Below are 18,444 nucleotides of genomic sequence, written 5' to 3'. Positions count from 1 at the left end.
CAAGCCCTGACTGCCCTGGCAGCAGGGTCACCTCTATGTGGGAGGGTGGGAGAGGAGAAATGAACCCCACTGATTCATTCCAAATGGCACACTGTCAGCAGATGGAGACAGCGGCCTCGCCATTTAAAGCGTATTTTAGTAGCAAGTGGGAGATGTGTCCTTCGTGGTTATAGGGGAAAAGTTATTATCTTGGCTACTGATGACTTGGAAATGAAATCTAAACCAAAGCCTCTTGGCATTACCCTCTGTCCCCCTTTCCTACCATCTGGTAGTCTCTGCTGGCTGGTCACCTCTCCCTGCTCACTCCCCTCTTGTCCATCACCACTGCCCCCCTCCTGGGGTCAGGATTCCCAGGATAGATCAAACAGGAGTCACTGTGTCTCAAAAGTTGGGAGAATCAGCTTTGGCTGGGGTTGTGACATGGGTTAATAGTGCTTCCTCCCCACATGCTCAGATCTAATACATCAAGGACACAAATGTTGATCTGGACAACCCAGGGTCTTTCTCAGACTCTGCATGTGAGAGCCAAAGAACCAGTCTAATGTGCAGTGGGATGGAGGACCTGAAGAGTCTGGGGACCCCAATATCCGTTCCCCAAGTCCATCAGGACTTTCCAGTCCTTTAAAGCTCAACCTTGAAGTCTGTTAAACTGTCTATGATCTATATCTGTGGCCCAAGAGGTGATTTCTTTGTTTTTTATGGTTTTTTTTTAAACAAAGTCTTGAGAAATTATGGAGATAGAAAGAGGAAGAAATTATTCTAGTTTGGGACTGTGGTGTGGCTCAGCAGTAGAGCGCTTGCCTTGCACGTGGGAGACCCTGGGTTCGATCATTAGCACCACATAAAAATAAATAAAGATATTGTGTCCAACTACAACTAAAAAATAAATATTAAAAAAGAAATTATTCTAGTTTCTCCCACCCCACACAAAATCACATCTGTATAGCCTCATCAATAATTATCTGTATATTAAACATCATCAAAATAGATCTTAAAATTCCCCCCCCCAAAATGCAACCAGAAACAAAAAGACAACACTCCAAGATCACAATGGAGACACACATTGGGGCCACAAGATCCGCACGTCTTCTCCATGTTTGGATTTCTCCCACAATGAAGGTATTGAAAAAATGAGAACTGGGAGAACTAGTCAAATTTCTCACAGTTGAGGAGACACATGGAACTGGATGGGAAATAAAACCCAGTGCAGGGGGCATGCAGCTAAAGCAGTGCTTAGAGATAAAAATCATTGCTATAAATACATTTCAAAGCAAGGCAGATCTCAAATGAATAATGTCTTAAGACCCTAGGAAAAAAAGAGCAAATGAAATTTAAAGCAAGCAGTAAAAAAGGAAATAACAAAGATTCGAGCCAATAGTCATTCATAAAATAATGAAGCCAAAAGCAATTCCTCCAAAGATCATTAGGATTAACAAATCTTTAGCTAAATTGACCCAAAAAAGGGGAGAAGACAACAACAACTCAAATTACTAGAATCAGAAATGAAAAAGGAAATATTACTACCAATTTTAGACAAATAAAAATTATTAAGGGATACATGAATAACCATGTGTCAGTAAATTATGTAACTTAGGTAGAAGGGATTAACTATTGGAACCGACTCAAAAATAAAGACGCAATCTGAAAAGACATACTGCATATAAAGAGATTGAATTAGTAATAAAATGAAAACTTTTCACAAAGAATGATCAAGCCCAAATGACTTTATAGGTGAATTCTATCAACATGGAAAGGAAAAAAGCAATAATGCCAATTCTTCACGAATTCTTCCAAAAAGTGAAAGAGGAAAGAATAACTTTCTAACCAATTCTATGAAGCCAGTGTTACCCGGATGCCAAAACCAGATGGACATCCCAAGAAAACTATAGACCAACATCTTATTTATGTGGATAAGGAAATCCTCAAAAGAAAATACTAGCAAAATGGAACCCAGCCACACATAAAACAATTTATTTATATACCTTGACCAAGAAGGATTTGTCCTAGGGATGCAATGTTGATTAACATCCCCAAGTAATGTTATAAGCCATTTCAACAGAAGAACTGAAACAACGCAAAGACTACGCGATCATACCAAGAGATGCAGAAAAATATTTGACAAAATCCAAAATGCTTTCAAGATAAAAATCACTCAACAAACCAGGGAACTTCCTCCACCTAACAAAGGGTATCTGCAAAACCTTGTAGCTGACATCATAGTTAATGGTGAAAGAATGAATGCTGTCCCCCTAAGAATGGGAACAAGCCAAGGATGACCATTCTTGACACTTTTATTAATATCATTCTGGAGGTTCCAGCCAGGAAACTTGGGTAAGAAAGAGAAATTAAAGGCTTCTCGATTGCTATGAAAAAGTAAAACTATCTCTTGTACGTACCAAATGCTAAGGAATCTAATTAAAAATTATTGGAACTAACACATCAGTTCAACAAGATCGCAGAAAACAAAATCATCATGTAAAAATCAATTGTATTTCTATACACTTTGGTTGAGCAATATGAAAATGAGATCATTTAATATGTGATCTTTCATGGCTGGCTTCTTTCACTTAGCATAGTGTTCCAGGTTCATTCATACTGTAGCATGTGTCAGTAACTAATTCCTGTTAGTGCTCAAGTAATATTCCATTGTATAGAATGCCACATTCCCCCCCCCCCATTCATCAGTTGATAGCCATTTGAGTTGTTTCCACTTTTTGGCTAACATGAATAATACTGTCATAAATATTCATATACTGTTTTTTGTATAGACACTTCTTTGCATTTCTTTTAGAGTGTATACCTAGGAGTGCAATTGCTTGATCATATGGTGATTCTACCTCATGATTTGATTTATATGGAATGTCCAGGATAGGCAATCTATAGAGACAAAAAGGAGATTAGTGTTGCTTAGGGATTGGGGTTAGGGTGTAGGGCACATAGTTAAAGAGTATGTGGCTTCTTTTCAAGGTAATAAAAATGCTCTCTAGTTGAGTTAGCTGATGACTACCTATCTCTATGAATATGGCAAAAGCCATTAAATTGTATTCTTTAAAAAAATTTTTTTAGTTGTTGTTGAACAGAATGCCTTTATTTTATTTATTTTCATGTGGTGCTGAGGATCGAACCCAGGACCTCACACATGCTAGGCAAGAGCTCTACCGCTGAGCCACAACCCAGCCCCCTGAATTGTATTCTTAAGTGGGAAAGTTGTATGTGTGAATTACTTCAAAAAGCTATTAAAAAAAAAAAAAAAGATGTTGGCAGGAGCCCAGTGCTTCATGGACTTCAGGCTGTGAATACTATCCCAAGAGACAGCATTGCTTGGGCACTAGGACCCAGTGAGGTGAGAGCCTAAGGGTGGATGCTAGTGGTGCATCTAGCGAAGTGCTGCAGGATGTCTTTGGAGACCTGGAACTTGCACTTCTGTCTGGATGGCCTCTCCTGCATCTCCTCTCTTTGGGTCCTAAGCCATGAGAATGAAGACTCTAAAAAGGAACTGGCTATCGAGCCATATACCAAACTGCTTCTGGAATGGATTGACAGGAAAGGAAACTAATGTTCATTGAGCACCTACTATAGGCCAGCACCGTTCTAAAGCCAGCAAGCAGTAAGGCTGTCCTTAAGTTTCCTTCCTTATGAAGTTCTCATAATCTGGGACACCAATCCTTCCCAGGTTCCATATGGTAGATGCTTTGGTACAGGTGAGGAAGCACAGCAAGGTCTGGCATGGTACTTGGCCTAGAGGAGGAGCTTGAGAAATATTTACTGAGTAAACATTTGGGTTCGTGTTAATAGTCAGCCTATCCTTACACAGAAGATGCACTGAAATTTGTATTGTAAGGGGCTTACCTACAAATCCTTCATGTAGACTTGTGATAAACAATGAAAAAAGATTTAACAAAAACACTTTCAGTTTATTTAATATTTTAAGTCTGTATTAAATATGCCTACATAATTCTGAAAGTTCAAGGTAGAGATTGCAGATAACTCAGTATGGTTGGAAAATACAGATGCAGATGGAAGGCCATTCTCCTAGGACAAAATGTGGGAATGGGGAGCATAGGAACATGCACTGATTGGTTTAAAAACTGCCGAGACAAAGGTAATAAAAGCCAGTCAATTTGGGCTACAATCCAAAAGGACTCATCACAAGATAAAACGACCCCAGAGTGTATCCAGCAATAGCCCTCCACCCGGCAAACGGTGCTCCAGCGATTCCAAAGTCTGCCCAGGTGTCAAACACGGAGACCAACCACCACGCCCCAGACTCTGGCTCTGGGATAGACAGGTATGAACAGCCAGCTCAGATGCACAGACATGATGGCTTTCAGAATGGATCTCTTCAAACCTGGCTCACACAGCACCTTCTCACACTGATAAAGAGGAGCACTAACCCTTACGTCATAACTGAGTGTGAGTGTGACTGACCTGGGGCAGGATCACGGAGCATCCAGCCCAGCGCTCCCCCACGTGTTAGCTCCTCCCACTGGTGGGTCAGGGTACGGACCTTAGGTAGAACAGGGGGTGGGCATTTCCTAGGGCTGCAGAAATCGCGACCAAGCAGGTGGCTTTAAATAACAGAGGTTTGCTCTCACAGTTCTGGAGGCCACACGTCTGAGATCAAAAGGGCAGCGACCTCTAGAGGTTCTAGGATCCTCCTTGCCTCCATCTGGCCTCTGGGGGTCTCCCCAGTCCTCAGCGTCCTGGCGGTGCATGCTGCATGCCAGTCTCTGCCTCCCTCCTGTGTTCTCCCCGGGCGTTATATCTGACTCCAAATTTTCCTCTTTTAAAGACCCCAGTCTTTGGAGTAAAGCCCACCCTAATCCAGCGTGACCTCAACTTGGTGACATCTGCAAAGACCGTATTTCCATGTAAGTCCCCATGTGCAGGGATTAAGATTTAAACTGGGGATTAAGATTTAAACATCCATCCTTTTGTAGAACAAAAGAACTTTCACAACAGGTAAATGTTATTTTTGATAGTTGTGTATTTTAATGTCTATCAATAAAATGTAAAGAGCACATCAAACCAATGTCTTTTTTAAAAAAACAAATTGTTTATTTTTGTAGTTGTAGATGGACGTAATACCTTTATTTTATTTATTTATTCATTTTTTTTTATGTGGTGCTTGAGGATTGAACCCAGGGCCTCACACGGGCTAGGTGAGCACTCTACCACTGAGCCCACTCCCCCAGCCCCATCAAACCAATTTCACTGATACAATATGTTTCATTGCTTGAGCCGACTAAAGGCTTAAGTTAAAAGAATAAATCAATTGAAAGAAATGTCTTAACATTGCTAAAGGTGTCACTCAAAGCTAGTAAAAATGGTGAAGGTGGCATGTTAACATTTGAAACACACTGAGCTGAATCCAGTCTTTCTTTTCAGGCAAGGGTGTTGTCTACAGAGTAAAACAAGGACAACAACTGAGCCCCTTAGTTAAAAGCGCCCCAAAAGAGATGTTATCATCTCCCACTCAAGCCATTGGGCTACAAATCTTACAGCACGGTGGAAAAGTTCTTCTTTATATCTAACTCCAATCCCTCTGGCTTCAATTTAAAAGATGATACATATACATACATACCCTCTATGTTGTACAAAACCCACTCACTTAACATACAGATAGGTGAATTATAGGTATGCAGAACCTCTAGTAGCTTAAGAATTTAATTGAACTGGGACATATTTATAATTTATAAATTTATAATATATTCACTATTAAAAGTTGGTTTTGTTTTTTGTTTGTTTGTTTGAAAGGAGCAAATCTGTATTTGGAAAGAACCACACTTTTCAAGCGGTTCTGTGGCTGACTGGAGACTGAACACCAGATGGGGCCAACAGACCTGGAATCATCCAGCACCAGCACCCATGGAGAATCCAGATTCCACACACAGGCTCCTCAAAAACCACAGGGCTGACAGGTCAGGATGTTCGAAGTCATTTCCTCCCAGATCCTTACAAGACCCTCTCATCTGAAATAAGCCGTACTGTCTCCCTAGACCTCTCCCCGTGGAAGGATCCAGAATGGCTCCATAGAAGGCCATTTAACTGCTGTGGAAAACGCTGGCTGAGCAAGGCAGGGTCAGCGGGAGCCTTTCTCTTGCAATCCCTGCGTCAACCAGAAGACTAAGAATGCAGCCTACAAAGCATCCCATCTTTCCTCCAGGAAAAAAGAAGCAAGGAAGAATCTGCCTTTTGCAGGATCACGAGAGAGCATGCTTAAATAGACCTCATGCAAGTGTCCCCGTGCACAGAAATCCGCCACATTTCAGGGTTCAGTGACTTGAGATCCTTTGGGAGAGCCTGGCCTTTCTTTGTCACCATTGCTCACCGGTGGACTGCTCTGTGTAAAGTGTGCCTATCCGTGAGGCCAAAGAGCACTCACAGCACTTCAAACCCACCGGAGCCTCCTGGGACACCCGTGTGCTCAGGAGTCACAACCTCCCTGTTTGGGGAACAGGGTTCCAGGGTTCCTGGAGTGGGGTGTCCCCCCTGCCTCCCTCCCCCTGCAATATCCCGAGTAGAAAATGGGGATGGACCTCCAGGAATGGAGGTCTATTTTGCTGGCTGGAGAGCGGGGGTGGCCCACATGGGATGCAGGGAACTTCCAAAGGGTAAGAGGGGCAGGAAGGAGAAATCCAAGGGCAGAGAGAGAGGAAGTCCCCAAGCTGGGAGGGAATATCCCCAGCCTATAAACCTCCAGCCCAAGCTTAACTCCTCTTCACAATTGGCACCCAGAGCGCCTGCAGTTGGGGCTCAGTGGCAGAGCGCTTGCCTAGCACATGTGAGGCACTGGGTCTGATCCCCAGCACCACATTAAAAAAGAAAAGAGAAACTAAATGAACAAAATAAATAAAGGTAGCAATCGGCATGCAGACTTGACCACTCACACAGAAGGGAGCCGTCTTTTAAAAAATTAAACTGGCACTTTGCTTTTATTCTCTAATCAGGTGAAGCCCTGAAATGGAATAATATCACCAATTGCAAAATTATTCTCCCATCATACTATTTTAGCCAATCATCACCAAAACATTCCAGAGTCTTCGACACTATTCTTCCCCATTTCTAACGCTTTCCCTCTTCCTCTCACTCACATACGCCTCCCCCTCCCCCACTGACCTCCCCCTTCAGTTATAATCCCCCAGTGGAGGGGGAAGCTGCGCAGAGCAAGCCCTCCTCCTGTGGCCATCACTGCCACTTCCCCCAGGCCAGGAGCACGGCCCTTCCCGGGATCGATGGCCTGACCCTTAGCAGGGCTGCTCAACGCAGCCAGCCCATGGCCCGCCCAGACTCTGGTCTATTTCCAGAGGGCTCCTCCTGTGATCCAGGGGTGGTGGCAGTGACTGCACAGACCCCCAGCCCTGAAGCCCACCTTAGAAAAGGCAGCAAAACGGTTGGCAGATTCCAAGAGCTGTGAGTAACTATCACCCGATGCTAGCCAGGTGCCACCACCTAGAGAGCACAGCCCCGGAGGTTCCTGGGCACAGGACAGGGGACCTGCAAGGAGAGAAGCAAACAGAGGCAAGGGCAGGAGGAAGCAGGTGTCCTGGAGCCACACCTCTTCCACTCAGCCCAGAAGCAGGTGCCTCCATTCCTACCTGGGCGCTCCTGTCCCTGCCACCAGGCAGCCTCAGCCACACTCCTCTGGTGACTGCTGGTTCCCAGCACCCGCTTGGAGCTGCGGGGCCTTCTGCCGTGGACCTCGAGGGGACTTCTTGGTGGCAGAAGCCAGATTTCCTCCTTCCTGGTGCAGCCTCTGGCTGAGGCTCCGTTGGAGGCTCTGATTTTCTTTTCCCGGGCTCAGTCCCGCCCCTTGTTTGTGCAGATAAGCGCCTCTTTTTTTTTTCCCCCTTAGGGCCCTCTGTGGCCTCTTGGCCCAGCCTTCCTGGTTCAAAGGGCACCCAGCCACACAACCAAGAGGCTGAGCATTTCATTCGCCTCAATTAAATTTTCCATTAACTTGGTCTCTGGCCAGTATAGATTTTCTCTTAGAGCTTGTCTCTAGCTCAGATGGCTCAGCCTTAGGATCAGCCTTGACCCCCTCCGGTCCACTTAAGTACATTTGTACCTTTTCTTCCCTAATGAGATGCACAGAAACCAATCATAATTTTCACTCCTGACACCTGAACTTCTTTCGTCCTCCCGGATGTTTCTGGTTTACATAAGACTTTATTCTAAGCTATAGATTGATTTCCACCCCCCCTTTGAAAATGTGAAACAAAGGCAATTTTGAGTTGGCAGTTTGGAATAACAAATGCACTTTCAGTGTCAAAAGGAGAGCAGGGTCCACGGCCACCTTCCCTGTCATCTTGCAGCTTTGCCAAGCCTCTACCCCAAGGCTCACAGGAACTCTGCAGAAGCAGGGGAAGGCAAATGTGGGTGGGACCCCCCGGTGTGACCCCCCCCACACACAGTTGGCTCTGTTTCCTAAACAGCCCCCATGCTTTGGGGTCTTTTATAAACTTTGGGAAATTAAAAGTGGTCCTTTCGAAACGGTTCAAAATAGAAGACACCTTACAAGTTTCAGCTCTAAATGGACATCCTGACTTTGAGGAAGCCTCACAGTACTTCTGTACAGTAGTCCCCCATATCTGGGAGACATCCATTCCATGATCCATATGGATCCTGAAACCACAGACAGTGCCATGTGCCGCACATACTGTTTTCCCGATGAGTACATACCCATGATAAATTTTAATTTATAAGTTAGGCACAATAAGAGATTAACAACAGGGCTGGGTGGGGCTGGGGTTCAGTGGTAGAGCACTTGCCTGGCATGTGTGAGGCACTGGGTTCGATTCCCAGCATATAAATAAAAATAAACATATAAATAAAAATCTACCAACATCTGAAAGAAATTAATAAAAAAGAGATTAACAGCAATAATAAAGATAGAATAATAAACTAATATAATAACATATTGAAGGTTATTGGAATGTGGTTTTCCTCTTTCTCATCTCCCTCTCAAAATTGTATTGTACTGTACTCACCCTTCTTGTGCTGATGTGACAGGATAAAATACATACATGACGAGAAGAAGTGAGGTGAATGACACTGGCATTGTGATGTACCATAAGGCTACTACATAATGGTTTGAACATAGCACCACAATACTGCACTACTGTTCTGAAAACTCTGATGGCTACTAAGTGCCTAATGGGCTGGTAGCATATACAGTGTGGATACGCTAGACAAAGAGATGATTTACCTCCCAGGTGGGACAGGGTGGGACAGTGTGATATTTCATCATTCTACTCAGATTGTTGCACAATTTACAACTTGGCCTCTTTTATAGGCTCTTTTTCTCCTCCACACTCCTTCATAGAAGGAGCGCTCACAAACAGAAAGTACACTGGACATTCGCTATCATCCTCATTCTGCTCCTAGAGTCTTGGGTGTTTGCATTTTTAATATACAAAATGAGAGCTGGAGTTGTGGCTCAGTGGCATGTGTGAGGCCCTGGGTTCAATCCTCAGCACCACATATAAATAAATAAAATAAAAGATCCATTTACAACTAAAAAAAATTTTAAAAAAATATACAAAATTATTTTACATGAAATGTTGGAAAAGAAGAATATTTCATCTTTTTGTTTTATTTGACTATTGATATTTTCTGATATCAAGGTAGTTAACATGATTCAATATCATATGCTCTATCTCAGATGTAAGAGCCTTGAGCAATTAAAACAACTTCATTAAACTACGAGTACTGAGTAAATAACTTCCTTGATCTCTAAGATTGTAACCTTAGCCTTTTACAATGAAGTGGGATTCAATAAATTATTGGATATAGTAAAAATATGTTTCAAATTCTACAAAGCTCAGGCTTTCCTCTGGAGGTCCTTAAAAAAAAGAGAGGGATTGTTGATAGGTACAGCGACTCATGTCTGTAATTTCAGCAGCTTGGAGTCTGAGGCAGGAGTATCATGAGTTCAAAGCCAGCCTCAGCAAAAGCAAGGCACTAAGTAACTCAGTGAGACCCTGTCTCTAAATAAATTCAAAATAGGACAGGGGATGTGGCTCAGTGGTTAAGCATCCCTGGGTTCAATCCCTGGTACCAAAAGAAAAAAAAAAAAGTTCAAAGCCAACTGAGACTCTAAGTAACTTAGCAAGGACCTGTCTCAAAATAAAATAAAGGACTGGCTCAGTAGTGAGAGATAGAGAGGGAGAGAGAGAGAGATTGTGTTTTTCCCTTTTAGCTCAATGTTTTAACATATGTACAGACATCATAATTTATTGAAAGATATGGTTGAACGCACAACCGATGGCTTTCCCCAGTGCATGTGGGAGCACTAGGACTTGACCCTCCATGCAAGCACACCCCAATTCCACCCCTCTATTCCACACTCTGAGGGCTCTGGGCTTCTGCTGGTCCTGGGTGTCAGAAAATAAGTGCAGGCTTTGGTATTTGCTGCAGGACTTGTGCACTCTTCTTTAACCTTTCCATCAAAACCTTCTGCAAGGATTCTTAAGACCTGAACTTGCCACTGACAATTTATTCTCCTTTGCAAGTGACCCCCTTTCCCCCCTGCTCAGCTGGAGATCCAGAGAGCTCCTTTTGTCTGTGTGGCCCCTGGCTGTGACAGAAAGAACAAAGCTCCGCCCCAGTGTCCCAGTCCTGTGAGCTCTCACTGCAAGACCAGCAGCTGCAAGGGGACCTGGACTAAAATGCCTTCCATCACTTCTTTTCTTTCTTCTTCCAGGAAAGCTTATTTCAGTTCCTCCCCTACCCCAAATATTTATGGTGGCAAAATATGTGAAACATCAAATTTACCACCTTAACCAATTTTATTTATTTTACCCATCACACCACTAATGGGAGCAAAACAACATAACATCTGCCACTTCACCCAAAAGCCCATGTTGACTTTTTTGTTACTGTTGTTTTGGTACCAAGGATTGAACCCAGAGGCGATTAGCCACTGAGCCACATCCCCAGCCTGTTTATTTTTTTATTTTTTTTAATTTTGAGACAGAGTCTCACTAAGTTGCTCAGGGTCTCATAAGTCACTGAGGCTGGCTTTGAACTTTCAATCTTCCTGCCTCAGCCTCCCCTCAAGCTGCTGGGACTACAGGCATATGCCACCATGCCTGGCCTGTGTTGATTATTTTTAAAAGTGCTGTTCAGTGGTATTAATGACATTCCTAACGTTATGCACCCATCACCTCTGACTATGTCCAGAACTCTTTTCATCTTGTAAAACAGAAACTCTGTACTCACGAGTCAACAACTTCCCCTTCACTTCTTTCTTCCTGCTCTGCCATTTCTTATATTATTTAAAATACCAGGTCCAACAGGGCCTCATGTCTGGTGAGGTGGGGTTTTAAAGATGATAAAGTTCTCCAGGCGATTGGATGCCGGCTCTGCCTGCCTGTGACCAGTGTTGCCATGGCACAAAGGTGAACCCAGAAGGAGGAGAGAGAATGGACCTCTCTGGAGTGCGGTTTCCACTGCAGCCTCACTGAAGGGGGCTGGGGTTTGGTTGGTTCCCTGACCTCTTTGCTAGAGGTGGCCCAGGTGAAATCCACTTGGTGTAGTCAGCCTTCTGAGATGGGAAACAGGGTGCACCTCTCCCAACCAGTGTTGGGCAATGCTTACAGGTAGCTGGACTTGGGAGGACAAGCAAAGGGCCAGGAGAGAAGTCCTGCATGCAGTCTCCTCCCGAGGCTGCCCTCCCATGTGCCTGTGAGCAAGTGGCCTGGTCTCTGTGCATCTCATTGCTTTAAATAAATGTCCACAACTGGCTAGATGGATGGATCTATAACGGCACTCATGCCACTTGACATACTCTATCCCCTTTTAGAAATAAGTAATCTTTTAGAAAGATAGATGTCCTCCATGTGGTCACTCTCTGTAGAGCTATTATATTAGACAAATCTGTCACTGAGCAGGGAAGCGGATTTGCTTTCTAAATGTCATGTGTACAGGTTCAGCCATAACGGAACATACCGTGAGGGTCTGTTACTCTAGTACTTCCTGGTGCCAGGATCAAAGACACAGCCAAGGAAGAAAAGAGCAAGTCTGGGGAGAAAATGACCCTCCTCATCAACCTCCTACCATCTGTGCATCAAAGAAGCCACTCAACAATAAGTAAACAATTTATTTATATCATGCTAAGCCTTCAAAAGACAGGAAACCCGCTACTCAATTAGATCTTGCAGAAGGGTTCAGCTCTCACATTTGTGGTTTCTATAGAAGTTTGTTCTGCTAGGTTGCATAGAATGCAAGCTAGTAAATATTCGTATGCATTTGTTCTGTTACAGGCTCTGCTGGGGACGGGTGGCCCTGCCCCCAGGTCTATCTTGCAGGGGAGGTAAGCTCTGGACCTAGGGTCCTACAGTATAAGCTAAAGTCAAATACCATCATGAATGTGGAAGGAAGGGCCTGGAAGATTAGATGGGCATCTTCTCAGGGTTGGAAGAGACTTAAAGGGTACCCGATTCCTGTTGCAGGTTGCCAGGCCACACTGAGAAATGTGTCTGTCATTCTTTCTTAGTTTCACCTTCCTTCCTGGATCCACGAATCTCTTTCTCACCTGGATTTGTAGCTGCCACCTCCACCCAACCACCCTGTCCCTTGTGCCTCTCTTTTCTTCTCTAGGCCATGGAATGCCTCCACCGGACATCAGAATCATCTTCAGCAGCAACATTTGTACCCAAAAGGAAGCATCTTAATGTGGATAGACTGAAAGAAAATTCTCTATGTGAGCTGGGCTCTGCCAGCCCACACTTGATCACTCAGAGTGTGGCCCCAACCAGCAGAACCTGTTAGAAGCAGGTGCTCAGGCCCCACCCCAGTCTGCTAGCCAGAATCTCGGCATTTTCTTAAGAAGTCCAGGTGCTTCCTGTGCACATTCAAGTTTGCAAAGCAACTAAAGGATATTTATTCCTGCAACTTTTTTTTTTCAATACCCAAACATAAAAGAACATTTTCCCCAGGATCATTTCATGACTTCTGACCAATGTTACCAGATCATCTTTCTGCCTCCATCTCCTGATGCATCCAGAGGCTGCTCTACTTCCTAAAGCACTAGCCATGTTTAGACAGTTAATGGAATTAGAGGGACAGGCCCGCAATTCCTGATTCAAGCCAAGAACACTAACCTCTTGCAGCTGGGTGGTCTTGAAACCTGGTTTTCCCTGGAAATAGAAAAAAGATTCTTTTTAAAAAATATTTATTTTTTTAGTTGTAGTTGGACACAATGCCTTTATTTATTTATTTTTATGTGGTGCTGAGGATTGAACCCAGGGCTCCATACATGCTAGGTGAACGCTCTACTTCTGAGCCACAACCCCAGCCCAGGAAAAAGATTTTTGGAGAGAGAAGATATATTTCAAAATCTGAGGAAGAGATTTGTAAGAAGCCCTGCCTCTGCTCCCAGGAAGGTTTTTTCAAGGGAGAAAACTGGTGTCCTTCCCTTTACCTCTGTAAGGTCCCTTGCTGGGACTCCTGGGGTCCCTGTCCTTCCTGCTGCCTAGGGATGTCCTCTGCCATGACTCCAACCCATGACTCTCAGCCTGAAAAGGACCAGAGGAGACATCTTGTTCCTACTTCTCTGGGTTGTCAAAGTGCCTCTAGTGGCCTTCATAGGTGAACATGTACATATATATGTCACCAGTAATGAGGACCTTCCACCCAAGATGCCCCTTCTACTTCTGAGTGGCTTTGACTTTTCAGAACTCTTTTATGATGTCAACCCCACCTGACTCTTTGAGGGGATTGATTTCACAGAGCTCTTCCTGGTTATTTAACTGTCAACTTTTGTACCTGGGAAGTGTTGCTTAAATCCACACCTCTGGAATTTCAGTGTGCCTTCAAAACAGCTGGGGGTATGCTGGTCAAAGTCCTGGAGGGCTGCTGAGCTCTGCCATCCTCAGGGGACCAGAGTTTGAGTGGCAAGACCTTCGATTTAATGAAATCTATCTTTGAGTAGGTCTCATTTCTGCTTTTCAGCCACAGAGAACAAAGTGCACATGACCTGGTTTTTCTGAGCATTTTACCATTCTAGTCTAGCCCCTACTCCTGAACTGGGCAGCTGCTGACCTCCGCACTGGAATTGTGTCCTCCTGATATCTTCCCAATATCTTCCCGGTTCCTTCCCATAGCATCCCACTTCCCTGGATGGCTCCTAAGTTGTCATGGCTTTGCATTTTCATATCAAGGGATTGCTGCCTTTTGACACATTCCAGTGGCAAACCCTCTAAGTATGTGACACTAAGCTGAGACACTCTGGCCTGGACTGAACACCTTGGGGCAGAATGGGAGCAGGGATTGTTCTGGTTCAAATGAGCTCAAGACCTTACAATCTTGTTTAGGAACAATGTCGTCCTACGGATACCTATGGAGCCTAATATCAAAAAGCTTCCACCCCTTCCTGCAGATGGCCCTTCCTGTCACAATGATGACAATGTGGGTATAAACGAATTCACCCTCTAACATAATAATAACTTGATATGTTAGACTGCAAGGGAACTGTGACAGGCAATTCTAACGAGGCAGTGTCTTACGCTAAAGGCCAACTCCCGAGTGGTGTCATCTGAGGGCTCATGGCACACTGGTAGGAAAGACATGGGTAAGGGGATGTCTCAGAGCCAACTAGGCCACTGCTTCCTGCCCTCTCCCTGAAGCTCCCTGAAGAGTAAAGACTCAGCACTTGATTCTGTAGCACCCAGGGCACAAGGAGCTATTGCCACAAGGGTATTTGATTTGGCGCTTCTTATGGTTTAGATGTGCTGTTCCCCCAAAAGCTCATGTAGGAGATAATGCAAGAAGGTTTGGAGGAGAAATAATTGGGCTGTAGCCTTAGCCTAATCAGTGAATTAATCACTGATGGGATTAACTGAAGTGGTAGGGTATGACTGGAGGAGGTGAAAATTGGGGTGTGGCTTTGGGTATATTTGTATCTGGTGAATGGAGTCTCTTTTTCTGCTTTCTGATCACCATGATGTGAGCTGCTTCCCTCTGCCACACTATTCCGCCATGATGGTCAGCATTACCTCGAGCCCCAAGGAATGGAGTCGGCCTTATTGGACTAAGACCTCTGAAAGTGTGAGCCCTCGAATGAACTTTTCTTCACCTACAGTTGTTCTGGTCAGATCCTTAATCACAGCAGTGAAAAAGCTGACTAAAACAGAGCTGTTGGTTATTTCAAAGTAGTCTTGGGTCAGGGGCCACTGGGGTCATTCCTCCAGGAATGACTAGGAAGGAAAGCAAGTCTCTGCTGGACATGCCAGCTTTGAGGAAGGCTGTCACCCTCCTGGAATGCCATGTCAAAATGTACCTATTTTAGTTTTAGTTTTGGTTGAGGCCACAAGACAACAGATACCACATAGAATAAAGTGTGAGCCCACCATGCAACCCTTGCAAAAAAAGAGGTGGTGGAGAGCCAGTTAGAGATGCCACCCACATCTAGCCTGGAAGCCAGATCGCAGCAGCTGAAAAACATTGGCTAGAAAAAAAAAAAAATTGTAGCGAGAACTATTCAGTCTATTCCCAGTGGCTTCAGGGTGGCCATGTGAATAGTTGGTATTTTTCAGCCATAAGGGAACACACTGTGAGGGTCTGTTACTCCAATACCTTGGAGCTTGGGAGATACAATGGCTGATTGTTCAATGCCCACAGGAGATCCAAGAGACTGCAGCTGGCTGGCAGAACAAAGGAGAGGTGCCCTCAGGAACCAGCCTGCACATCCAGAGTTTGTTGGGGCAGAGTATAGGCTTCTCAAGGACCAGGTGTAGGCCATGGGAAGAGAGAGCTGAAGAGGGTTTGCCTTAGATTCCTTCCACAGGACTATCTGAGGCACAGGGCACTTCAGCAGGAAGAAGCTGGAGGTGACCCTCTGAGGTCTTGGACTGTGGAAGGAATTGTAAGTGACCAATCCCGAGTAAAGCTGCATTTGTACATGTCAAGGAAAGTGCAGGCAAGAGATGATAGGGTCACCAAAGAATCCATGTGAGACCCCACAGGATGAAGAATGTGCTTAAAACATTTGCCAGGGTCAGGGAACATGATGCCAACTCACAGCAGATCCTCCCCCTGCCTCTGCCTCTCCCCTCCTTCCTCACACTACTGTGAAGGGCCCTGAAGTCAAGATGATGTAGGTGATGAGGTGCCAGAAACACCCGCTGGGGATAGTTAGGGAAGCCAGCCATGCCCTCTGTTAGTGCTGCAGGTGGCTGGCCTGAGGCAAACGTGAGCCAGGAATGTACAGAACAGTATCTTTGAATGAAATTGAAAGTTCAAGTATCTCTCTGACCTGGGCACATTCATTCTTGACCAGAGAACATGTAGAACATTTTGTAACACGAAAGGAGCCGGAAAGATCACAAGATTTGTCTTAAATTTCCACCCATAGTCAGGGAGAAACTGGTTCCACAGGATAAATGTAGAGGATAGTAGAAGACGTGAATTATGTGGCTTTATGTCATGTCCCATGGGCCACTGTTTGATCAATGGAACAGTGAGGCGAGGGTTTGAGAAATCACACCATTCTGCTATCTCGTTGCAAGATTCAGTAGAAAATAAATTTACTTGAGAATGTTTCCAAGTCAGCTAACGCTCATAAGAAAGGCCAGATTGATAAACCATCAAAACCCAAAGAAACATTCTATAAAGCTCCTCCAGCCTCTCACTGAACATAGGGAACACGGGTGCAGAGAGACGAGAAGCCTTTTTCAAGCTCACACACGGAGACATGAAGAAAAACACAGACAAATACGTTATCTGCTTACATCAACCACGTTCTATTACTACCAATTGAAAACTTGTGAAAGTCAAGTTTCTACCCACTTCCCACATCCCAGAGGGATTAAAGCAAAACCATAGGCAAGGTCTTGATAGTCTCCAAGAAAATCTATGCTAAGGATCTAAATTGATCCTTCCCCTGCCGTCCTCCTGGGCTTGAGGTATAGCCACTTTAAAAAAAATTATTTGTAGATGGACACAATACCTTTATTTTATTTGTTTATTTGTATGTGGTGCTGGGAATCAAACCCAGAGCCTCACGCATGCTAGGCAACCGCTCTACCACTGAGCCACAACCTCAGTCCTAGCCACTCTTCTTTTAAAGTACCCTTTTGTTGAATGCTCTAAATCTGTCCATGACTGTTTTTTTTTAAATATTTATTTTTTAGCTTTAGGTGGAAACATTATCTTTTTTTTTTTATTATTTTTATGTGGTGCTGAGGATCAAACCAGTGCCTCATGCATGCTAGGCGAGCAGTCTGCCACTGAGCCACAACCCCAGGCCTGTGACTATTTTTAATGTCATCTGTTCCTCAAAAACTTTTCTTAGTTGATGCATTTGTCTTATCTAAGACCATTTCACACAGTGCCTGTTACAGAAGAGGATTATGCTTACAGAATAACCCCATGGCAGTTCCAGTTCCACTACCTGTGTGCTTTTCATAGATCAACAATGCTGCCTTCAGAAAAAGACAAAAGGCAAAAAAATTTCTGTCTTACCTTGGGATTCACATTCAATTCTTTGCAAATCCATAACTCAGGGCTGCTAAGTGGGGAAGGGGCCCCTCCCATGGGCATCCAGCCCCTCTGACAGACAATACCACACCGTGGCAAGTGTGGCCCATGTGGCCTTGTCTGTCCTGAGCTAGTCTGTGGCTGCTGGTACTAAAGAAGCTCAACCCTTGGGTTATTTTTGCATCTTCTGATGGGCAAAATAAATACCAGCTCTCACTAAGACATTTTTTAAATACAGTCAACTTCCTACAGTAAGAGACACCTCGTAGCATTGTTTCTCCACACAGGCAGGCATCTGAGACTCTGGGCAGCCCCACCTTCACCTGTTCTTAGCTCTGGATCCTTTGGGATTTCTTAATTCCATAGTCTCCCAGTCTTCAACTACTCAATAATGATAAGCAGATGCCCTGAGTCTAGATTATACTCAAGTGAGGAAAAATCACTCCTTAGATGGGATGGAGTCTGAATTCTATCACTACAAGCCTCAAAGCCTGAATGTTAGTGCTTAATAGTTGAAGTGACCACTTCCTGCTGCTGCCTGGGGTGGGTACAGTCTAGGGACCCCTCAGTCCCAGCCGGCTCTGCCAGCTCCCAGTCACCTCTCCAACCCACCTGAGGTATGGCCTACCTGACTCCATCCGCCCTTCCTCTCGCTCCTGGGCCTTCTCGGAGGCACTGGGGGTCCCAGGGAAGGGCTGGTGGCTGAAGAGGTCGTCACACAGGAGGCTGCGGCACAGCTTGGCCAGGAAGCGCAGGACGTAGCCCACGCTGTTCACCACAGGCAGACTCCGCAGGTGCTGCTTCCCATCGAAGGAAGCCGAGACTGGAAAAGCACAGAGACAGTGACTCAGAGCTGGACACAGGATAAAACTGCCCGTGAGCCAGCCCCGAGAAGGGCCGCGTGGGTTCAGTTTGAAGTCAGTCGTGTTTGGATTTCACCTGTTGATCCGCTATGTTTCTGTT

The 18,444-nt window shown here is 44.8% G+C and overlaps 1 protein-coding gene across 3 annotated transcripts in view; it reads right to left on the bottom strand.

The window, feature by feature from the left end:
* Positions 1-18,444, bottom strand: part of Scml4 (Scm polycomb group protein like 4) — a 102,538-nt gene that overhangs the window by 14,376 nt on the left and 69,718 nt on the right. The window contains exons 1-2 of one of the 3 annotated variants that reach the window (XM_021729720.3): positions 7,599-8,074; positions 7,373-7,497 (exon numbers count right to left, since the gene is read on the bottom strand). Coding sequence is in view for 1 of the 3 variants with exons in the window: in XM_040283163.2 (XP_040139097.2) it covers positions 18,110-18,304 (195 nt within the window). In the remaining 2 variants the exon portion in view is untranslated. Of the gene's footprint in view, positions 1-7,372; positions 7,498-7,598; positions 8,076-18,109; positions 18,305-18,444 lie in introns of those variants that run through there. The other 2 variants (XM_040283163.2, XM_040283164.2) reach the window with 2 other exon arrangements.

The sequence above is a fragment of the Ictidomys tridecemlineatus genome, chromosome 8, assembly GCF_052094955.1.
Source record: "Ictidomys tridecemlineatus isolate mIctTri1 chromosome 8, mIctTri1.hap1, whole genome shotgun sequence".
NCBI classification, from domain to species: domain Eukaryota; kingdom Metazoa; phylum Chordata; class Mammalia; order Rodentia; family Sciuridae; genus Ictidomys; species Ictidomys tridecemlineatus.
Note: the sequence above shows the minus strand (reverse complement) of the source record. Positions and strands in the feature narration are given on the sequence as shown.